This window comes from Euleptes europaea, chromosome 5 (assembly GCF_029931775.1).
Source record: "Euleptes europaea isolate rEulEur1 chromosome 5, rEulEur1.hap1, whole genome shotgun sequence".
Classification (NCBI taxonomy): Eukaryota; Metazoa; Chordata; class Lepidosauria; order Squamata; family Sphaerodactylidae; genus Euleptes; species Euleptes europaea.
Window position 1 is genome coordinate 202,440 of NC_079316.1, and position 9,449 is coordinate 211,888.

The 9,449-nt window shown below is 55.4% G+C and overlaps 1 protein-coding gene across 3 annotated transcripts in view; it reads right to left on the bottom strand.

The window, feature by feature from the left end:
- DLG1 (discs large MAGUK scaffold protein 1) overlaps window positions 1-6,741 on the bottom strand; it is a 127,529-nt gene extending 120,788 nt beyond the window's left edge. For all 3 annotated transcript variants that reach the window (XM_056849416.1, XM_056849415.1, XM_056849414.1), the window contains exons 1-3: window positions 6,723-6,741; window positions 6,125-6,259; window positions 4,725-4,891 (exon numbers count right to left, since the gene is read on the bottom strand). In XM_056849416.1, coding sequence (XP_056705394.1) covers window positions 4,725-4,891; window positions 6,125-6,259; window positions 6,723-6,741 — 321 coding nt within the window. The remainder of the gene's footprint in view (window positions 1-4,724; window positions 4,892-6,124; window positions 6,260-6,722) is intronic.
- Between the last annotated feature and the right edge of the window lie 2,708 nt (window positions 6,742-9,449).

Genomic DNA, 9,449 nt, shown 5'->3' on the forward strand with positions numbered 1-9,449 from the left:
GCTGGACTAGTTGACCCTGTTGGTCTCTTCCAACTCTATGATTCCAGAGAATTTGGAGCTGAGAGGATTTCGGCGGGCAGCTGAGTTAGTCTGTAGCAGTAAAACAAAGTAGCACTTTAAAGACCAGAAGAATTGTTAAGGGACGGTATAAGCTTTCAAGAGTCAAAGCTCACTCGGACAGATACCAGGAGCAGAGGCATCAGGACCAGTTCTCTGCAGTGGGGAATCTTGCCAAAAACTACCCCAGCCTGCTACAGGGCTGAGCACTTTCCTCGCAAGGATGGACGCACAGCTGGAAAAATCCTCCAGTTAACCAGGCCTTCCCACTCAGGGGCACCCAGCCACACACTGTGTGGAGCCAGTGTAGTATAGCGTTCAGACTGGGATCTGGGAGATGAAGGTCCCAATCCCCACTCTACCATGGAAGCTTGTTGGCTAACTCTGGGCCAGCCACACACGCTCAGCCCACCCTCACAGGATCGTTGTGAGGATAAAATGGAGGAAAGGAGAACCGCGTCAGCCACTCTGGGTGCCCTCGCTGGGGGGACAGGCAGGGCACAAAGGAATTAAATGGATGGATCTAGCTGACTCCCCAACCTTGCAGCAAAGAAGCTTCCGCCACACAACAACACAGCGGAAGCAGACACTTCCACACTGCCAAGCATAAGTTCAATATAACCTTGCAAATACGCCCAAGTATTTTGGTGACCCACCTATCCAGACATACACATGGCATCTCTCTCACACATAAATATACTTTAAAATTCCTTCCCTCCTAAAAAAAGGGGGGGCTTTCATTTCAAACTGTTCAAACAATAAGGGGCAGACTCTATATAGTCAAGGATTAGGGGCTTTAAAAAAGAAAAGGAGTGGGAAAATACCGAGCAGCTTGTTTTCACTTTGAAGTAACTTCAAAAGAACTGCTCTTCCTTTCTCTACTCCTCAAAAAAAAACAAAAAAAAAAACACACAAGTCCAACCTAACAGTGACTGACAGCAGGGTGAAGATGCTGCTTCCCCTCCCAAAGGCTGATGTTCCTGGGGCTGGACGAATTCAGCCGCAGAACCTGTTTGCAGGGCTGAGTCCAAAACCATGCACAAAAACCAACCCCCTGATCACATGAGTGGTGCTCTCCCAGATGGCCAAGTGACTACAACAAGCTGCCACATTTTTAAAAGCTGGAAGAAAGCACGGATGGCATTTGTCTGAACAGAAAGGATTATATTTAAGGGTTTAATTGACAAGAAACAGTTACTTATCTGGCTATTGCCGCAATAATAAAATCATCATCAAGAAACAGTTACGTGAAAAGAACTTATAAACAGAACCGTGAAACCCTGGAAAACATTCAGGAAAAAGTGTTCTCATTTATTCCTAGAATTTTTTTTTCAATTTTCTAATTTACTTGTTATTTGTTTAATACATTGATATGCTCCCTTGCCACCCAATTCAAGATCTCCAAGGCAGCGAACGAAACAGAAAAGCATTTCAGACATTAAAAAGCATTTAAAATACAAAAATATAAAATATTTAAAACAATACAATGTAATACAAACACATAAAAACACACACAAAGGGCAGAAGGCTAATAAGAGAGTTCATGAGGGGATGCCAAACAAAACCCAAAAAAGTCTTCTTCACCCACTGGTGGAAAACATCAACAGGGGGAAACAGACAGATCTACTATTGACATGGAAGCTGAATCTTGAGGGCAACAAAACCTACTGAATGTCCAGATCTAACAACTACCAAGAGATGGTAGATGGTGTAAAGGTGGTTGGGACCAAGGACGTAAGTAGCCACACGTGTCTGTTAAACTTTGGTAGGGCCGCCTTTAATAAACTCAGAGGCGTGATGATCCTGATCTCTCCAGGATCAGAGGAGTATGCCTATTATACTGGGTGCTGTGGGACACAGGCAGGACAATGCTCCTGCAGTCATCTTGTTTGTGGGCTTCCTAGAGGCACCTTGTTGGCCACTGTGTGAACAGACTGCTGGATTTGATGGACCTTGGTCTGATCCAGCATGGCCTTTCTAATGTTCTTATGAGAATAATTCCATGGGCAAGACTGCTGGAAAAGAAAGGAGCAAATGAAGGGTGGGCTCTCTGAAAACAAGAGCTCTCGCAAGCTCAAGCCCTCACTATTCCAACATGGTAGAGGATCCAAGAAGCCAATGGGGATGAACAAAGAACTCCATGATGAGCTAAGGGAGAAAAAAAATGCTTAAGAAATGGAGGCAAGGACAAGAGTTATCCGCGGGTTGCCGGGCACTGTAGGTCAGCCATCAGAGAGGCCAAAGCTCACAGTGAGCTGAGGCTGGCCAGGGAGGCTCGGCTACAAGAAAAGCTTCTTCAGATATGTGAGGAGCAAACACAAGGGAAAAGAGGCTATAGGCCCCACTGTTGGGTGAAAAGGGAGAGGACAGAGAGAAAGCAGGAAGGCTCGATGCCTATTTGGCCTCAGTTTTTTCCCTAAAGAAGAGAATGGGCTCATCTAGAGATGGCAGCAGGCAAGGCACACCATCCAGGCTGCTGGCTGACATGAACAGAGAGGTAGCTGAGAAGCACCCGGCTGCATTGGATGAGTACAAATCCCCCAGGCTAGATGGTATGCACCCAAGGATGCTCCAAGAACTTTCTAGAGAGCTTGCAGAGCCTTTGTCCATCATCTTCCAGACCTCTTGGAGGACAGGAGATGTGGAGGAGGGCAAATTTTATCCCAATTTTTTAAAAAGAGAGGAGGGATGACCTAGGAAACTACAGGCCAATCAGTTTGACCTGTCTCTGGGATGATACTTGAGCAGTTATTAAAGAGATCAATCTGCGAGCAGCTGAAGGACAACTCGGTGATCTGGGGAAGTCAGCACAGATTTGTCCCCAACAAGTCCTGCAAAACCAACCTAGTTTCCTTCTTTGATTGAGTGACAAGCTAACTGGACAGAGGAAAAGCGGTCAATGTTGTTTAACTGGATTTCAGTTAAGCTTTTAACAGGGTTCTCCATGATGTTCTGATGGGTAAACTAGAGGACTGCGGACTGGACCCTAGGATAGTTAGGTGGACAGGGAGCTGGTTGGAGAACCACACTGAAAGAGTAGTTGTCAATGGTATTTCATCTGAATGGAGGGAGGTGTCCAGGGGGTGCCACAGGGTTCGGTACTGTTCAATGTTTTTTATAAATGATCTGGATGAGGATGTGGAAGGACTATTCGTTAAATTTGCAGATGAAAAGGATGTGGACAGAATGGAGCAGGTGCAGAGGAGAGCGACAAGGATGATCAGGGGCCTGGAGACGAAGCCCTACGAGGAAAGGCTGAGGGATTTGGGAATGTTCAGTCTGGAGAAGAGGAGGTTGAGGGGGGACATGACTGCTCTCTTAGAGGAGGGCAGGGAGCTGTTCCTGTTGGCAGCAGAGGATAGGACTCGCAATAATGGGTTTAAATTGAGGGTGGAAAGGTACCGGCTAGATATTAGGGGGAAATTTTTTACAGTAACAGTTGTTCGACAGTGGAACTGGATTCCTAGGGACGTGGTGAGCTCCCCCTCACTGGCAGTCTTTAAGCAGAGGCTGGACAAACACTTGTCAGGGATGCTCTAGGCCAGTGATGGCAAACCTTTTAGAGACCGAGTGCCCAAACTGCAACCCAAAACCCACTTATTTATCAGAAAGTGCCAACTCGGCAATTTAACCTAAATACTGAGGTTTTAGTTTAGAAAAAACAACTCATACATTAACATCCCCACTTCATCCCACGCTAGCAGAGTTGCTCTGCGCAGGATGGCGCGGCTGGACGGTCTCCGGGGGGCGCGCCCCTCACCTTACAGAGCGCGTAGTGCAGGTACAGGTAAGGGGGCCGTCGCTGGAAGTCATGCAGGACTCGCCCAAAGAGCTCCAGCTCAGCCAGCCCCTCGTCCGACGCGGAGCCGGGGCCCGGCTCTCCAAAGGCCGGCTCCCCGAGCCAGGGCTCCCCTGGCGCCTCGCCGCTGCTGGCGGGGCACTCCTGGTGGCAGTGTGCCTCGCTGTCGCGCAGCAGGCAGTGGAGGCTAAGGCTGGCCTCCAGGGCGGGGACGCTCTCCTTCCAGCTCTCACCCATGTACTGCTCCATTGCGTAGGATTGCTGCAGCGGCCGCAGCTCGGCTGCCGGGAAGCCGCAGAAGTGGTACTTCTCGTACTGCGCACCAACCAGGGCGGCCAGCAGCAGCAGCAGCCCCCAGCTTTACCGCTCCATGCCCGCCCCATCTGCTGCTGCTGCTCCAGAGCCGTTAGGAGGCCCATTGGGAGGCTCCGGGAAGCAGGGGGGAAAGGAAGGCGGGAGGCAGGCCCGGGCAGATCCCACAGGTCTTAGTGTGGCCAGCGAGCGAGGGGAGGGACCAAATGGCCAAAACGCACAGGAGGTTTTGCCTTGGATTTGCAACTTTCTAGATGTGCTGGGGCGACGGCGAGCGTACCTACAGAGAGGGCTCTGCGTGCCGCCTCTGGCACGCGTGCCATAGGTTTGCCACCACTGCTCTAGGCTGATCCTGCATTAAGTAGAGGGTTGGCCTAGATAGCCCATATGGCCCCTTCCTACTGTCTGATTCTACCCCTCTCTTGTGTACTTTGAAGACAAGCACACTCTTGCACAGAAGGCCTTGATCTCCAGGACAGCTATCCCGTCCCGTTTGTTCAGATGACACAATGCACGTTTCAGCCTCAACCCCCACCCCACCCCACCGCCCTTATACCTCTGTGGCTGGACTAAGACTGCTCGGCAAAGTTTCGGACGTCACTGTTGTGCTTGGAAGGCTAGAGAAGTCCCAGGTGTTGACCGGCTGCACTAATTCAGTTTGCTTTGAGTGATCAACGCTTTTGGGATTGTCAAGAAGAGTCACTTCATAAAATTCTTGAATATCTGGAGACAGAGAGAAGACGCTTCAGCAATCAGTTCTCCGATGGCGCACAAGTTCCAACTGTGGCTTACTCTTGATCATCTGCCACCTTCAATTTCTACTCAGACCTCAATTGGAATAGGGCAGCCCCTCCTGATAAAACCACACTACAGCATTACACTGCATAAAGTAGGGGGGGGGAAGCCGCCTTGGGTACGGTGGAAGCATTGTAAATCTATAAAAGTATACAAGTCAGTGGCAAGGGCACAAATTAAAAAAATATGGAGGCTACAATGAACACAGGCAAAGGAGCACCTAGCTGAGGAGGATCATTCTAGGCATACACAAAATCCAGACCAGAAAAAGTGAGGATCAGGCCAACAGTTACAGCTGTAAACAAGCCCTTGACTGTGACTTCTGTGGCTGAGCAGAAACGCTCTCTTCCGCGTGCTCCAAAGGTTCACAGGAAAGTCTCCCTGGGCAGCTGCCTCTCCCTCAGGAACCACCTTCCCTTTGAGACTCTACACAGCCTCAACTTCCCTAAGGCGTTTCTTTTTTCATGTCGGCTTTGGGAGGCTGGAACTAAGATGAGAGGAACCTTTTATCAGTGCAAGTGGGGCTAGTGGGTAACATCTTGTTTCCCGCCCAAAACCTTTTGCCAGACTACAGCATTGGGCCTTTCTCCTTCTCCAGGGTTCCTTTAGTAGGGCTTGCCCCGGGGGAAGAACCTCAGGGAAGAGTGAGGAGGGGGAGTTTGTGTTTACAGCAGCTGCCAGAGAGCACACCCGCACGCCGAACCCCCTGGCTCTTCCAACCGCCGGTCTGTGAGGAGCCCCAAGCTCTGAACCTGTCCTGCAAACACCAACTCCAACCCCCTCCACCACAAGTGGTGGGGGTCTCGCCAGCCCTGTGGAGCCCAGGATCCTGCCCCAGGGAGCCAACGTCAGGCTTGGAGTGTCGGCACTACGAAGTGTGGCTAAGATCTGTCAGGGTCTTACTGGGGGTGGGGAGAGGGGAATCTTCAGACTCCGCACTCGCCACACGAGGGGGGGGGAGGGGAGTTCATTCTCACGGCCAAGACCGAGGCGTGGGGCTGTGGGGCAAAGGCAGGTGGCTCTACGGAAGCCAGCGGGAGGGAGGGAGGGAGGGAGGGAGGGGCCACCCCCAGCCACCCCAGCCCAGCCCAGCCCAGCCTCCCCTCTCCTCCTGCCCCGGGGTGTGCGTGGCCGGGCCCCCCCCCCGCCCTTTGCCCTTACCGATGAGGGCCTGGAAGAGGCCGCTCTGGAAGATGCCGATGACCCTCTCGACGGAGCTGCGCAGGGGCCGGTCGTCCTCCAGCGGGCTCAGCTTGGCCCGGTAGTCCTCCAGCAGGCCCAGGGCGCGGCGGGCGTCTGCGGGAGAGGGGGGGCGGGGGAGAAAGGAGGGGCCCACACGGGTCAGCCCGGGGGGTGGGGGGGTGGTCAGTGGGAAGGGAAGGGGTCGGGGGCTCTGCCATGGGCAGGGGGGGATCCGAAGGGGGGGAAACGGCCGGGGCCCCCACCCCCGCCCTGCGGTCGTCCCCCCTCCCTCCCCCACACGGGGGCTCCTCCTTCGGGAGGGGGGAGGCAGGACCTGTGGCTGCGGCCGCCTGGGGCAGAGAGCTGCGGGGGGGAGGGGGCGGCCCAAGAGAGAAGCCGCGCTCTGCACGCGCCCAGGGGGCGCCGGCGGCTCCCGCCCCGCCGGAGGGGGACTTGCCGGCCTCCCCACCCCGCGTGGGAGCTCTCGTCGGGAGGGGGAGGGGGAGGGGGAGGTCCGGCCCTTCCTGTCCCCCCCCCCGGACTAAAGTTCCCCAAAGCGGGACGGGGCGGCCCCCACCTTGCTTCCGGACGGGCATGGCGGCGGCGGCGGCTCCCCCTCCCCCTCACGCGCCGGGCGCCCCCTCGGTGCCCCCTCCCCTCTCGGCGGCGGCGGCGGCGGGGGGGGGGGTTGTTCTCCTCAGAAAGTCCAAACTTTCCAGCCAAGATGGCGGCGCGGGGAGGGCGGGGCCTGCCCGGGGGGGAGGAGGAGGGAGCGACGCCCCGCCCCCCGGCCAATCGCGGCGCGGCCCAGGTGAGGCGCGCCACGCCCCCTCCCGTCCCTCTCTGAGGGGGGAAAGAGGAGGCGGGGAGGGGGGCGCGCGCGCGCGTGCGTGTGGAGGAGGGTCTGGCGGACACCCCCCCCCCCGCGCCTCTACCGGCTCCGGGCAGGGCGAAGGAAGGAGGGAGGGAGGGCACCTCCCCCACCCCCCAGGGCAGAGAAGCCCCCCCCACACCCATCCGTCCCCCCCCCCAGGATACCCTCCGCCGCCTTCCAGTCACACACACACCCTGGCGGGAGCCGTACAAAGGGGGCGGGGAGGCGCCGAGAAGGAGGCCGCGGCCGCAGGGCCGGCCGGCCTCCGGGGGCGAGGGGGGGCGGGGCCCTGGCCTGGCGGGCACCTCCCCCACCCCCCCCTCGGCCACCTGGCCCATCGGCCGCCGCCGCGCGGCTCCCCCTCCCCCCCTCCCCGGCAACTCACTTTCAGGCCTGTTTTTGGCGCCCCCGCGTGACCCCCCGACTGCCGCCCGCCCGCCCGCTTCACGCCCGCCACCCGCGCTGCATTTCCACCTTATTTCCGTCACTTAGTCTGGTTGTCTTGTGCGCCCCGTGGTGAGGTCCACACGGGTGTGCGGAAGCGACCTTATTGACGCCGCCCTCACCCGGTCCCCCCCCCCCGCCGCCGCACGGCGCCGTCGGGCCGCACCCAAGGAGGCCTCCTCATGGTTTGGACGGCTGGTTCACGGTTTAGGCAGCGGTGATTGTTTGGCCTTGGGTTGGACTACGTGACCCTTGAGGTCCCTTCCAGCTCGTGTGTTTCTATGCCTTCTCACCACCATTTTTTTTTTAATTCATTCACGTTGTTTATAGCCTGCCTTTCTCACTGAGGCTCAAGGCAGATTATCTATTGTAAATCAATACAATCAATGGGATGGGACATCCCATAAGCAATGTAATAGCATTAGGACTGTAGAAATCTCAAACCAGCCAGAAATCTGAGACAAAGCTGAAGCAAAGCATTAACGTGGCATGTGACATAGTGGGATGATACACACAGCAACCGATCGTATATGTGCCCTTGCGCAGTAGTGTAGTCCACAGTTCCTACCAACCCCTTCATCTTTCTGAACCATTTTGTTTCCGCGTAGCCCTCTCCCCCGTGGAAGAATGCCCTCCTGAGTTACTCAGCTTTGCATCACTTGTGGCATGCTCTGGGCCTGCTTTACGATGACGGGCTACAGCAGGCTGGCATGCTGGGAAAAGCCCCCGTTTCCCAAGCGCCCTCGGCAGGCCTTTCATGGTGGCCAGAGGCCTTGTTGCAGGTAGTGTTTTCTGACCAGCGTCTCTTGGGGCTGGCCTCATCCACCACGCCTGAGCTCCCAGCATTCCACATCTCAAAATATGTCTTGTAGTGAACAAGGACGGGGGGGTGGGTTCGGTCTTTGCTTACAGTCCGATGCTGAGGATTCATCATCTTCAAGGGTCTGTCAGCTAAGGCTTCCTGTCGTCCCCGGATAAAACAAGATGGTTCCTCACAGAAACAAAATGGAGTTTTAGTTCGCTCCGTTCCCCCCCCCCTTTTGCACTCTGTCTCCAGCCCGGCATCTGCACCACAATGGAGACCCGCCCAAGTAATCGCTCTGGAAGATCATCTAGCTATTGCACGCGTTTATTTCTTGTATGCGTTTTCTTAAGTCGTTACCGGCAGTTAACGTCTGTATTGTTTCTTTGTATCTAAACTTAATCAACCTCATTGTGTGTACCCTATATATGTACCAGTATTTCCCCATGCCTGTATTCTAGCCTGAAGTTTCTATGACTTGCTGAACTCGCTGGCTTTCTTAATAAAACTTTAAACTCGCGACTACGTCTGGAGTGAAGTCTCTTATGCAAGGAACGCAACGAGGTATTGAGGTCTGACAGTAGGCTATAATTACTCCTTTTTAATTTTTGTAGTAGTTTATGTGTAGAATAGGATGTCTGCACGATCCACTAACCCATTCTTCGTGGATGAAGATCTCCGCCAGAGCTTCTGGCCGGGAGCAATCCTCTCGATGGAGGGAGCTGGGGAGAAGCAACTCCGAGACGACGCCCGTCTGAGTTCGCCGGGTTCCCCGAAAGGCCGGCATGGACCTCTCTGCCGACGCACGCCGAGCTACAATGCAGGACCGACGGCCGGCGATGGAACCTGACCTTAGCTGTTTCTACCAAGGACCGCTGACCGCCATGTACAGAGAGGGAGAAGAGCGGAGCCGAGCATGGGTGACGACCAACCAGTGGGACGACCCCTCGACCATCCACGCTCCGGGTACCCCAGCCCTCGGTACCAAGGAGGAGGAAGCCCTGCTGTGAGAGCAGAACCAGGCACTGACTCTCCAGAACCGGGACCTCCAGGCGCAGCTGAGAGCTCTGCAGAGGGACATGACGGCGGTATTGGGGGCGGTGAGAGACCTCAAATCACCCGTTGGCGCAGAGACGCCACCACCCATCCTGCCCAGGCGAGCTGCAAGCCGGGACCTGAAGGTG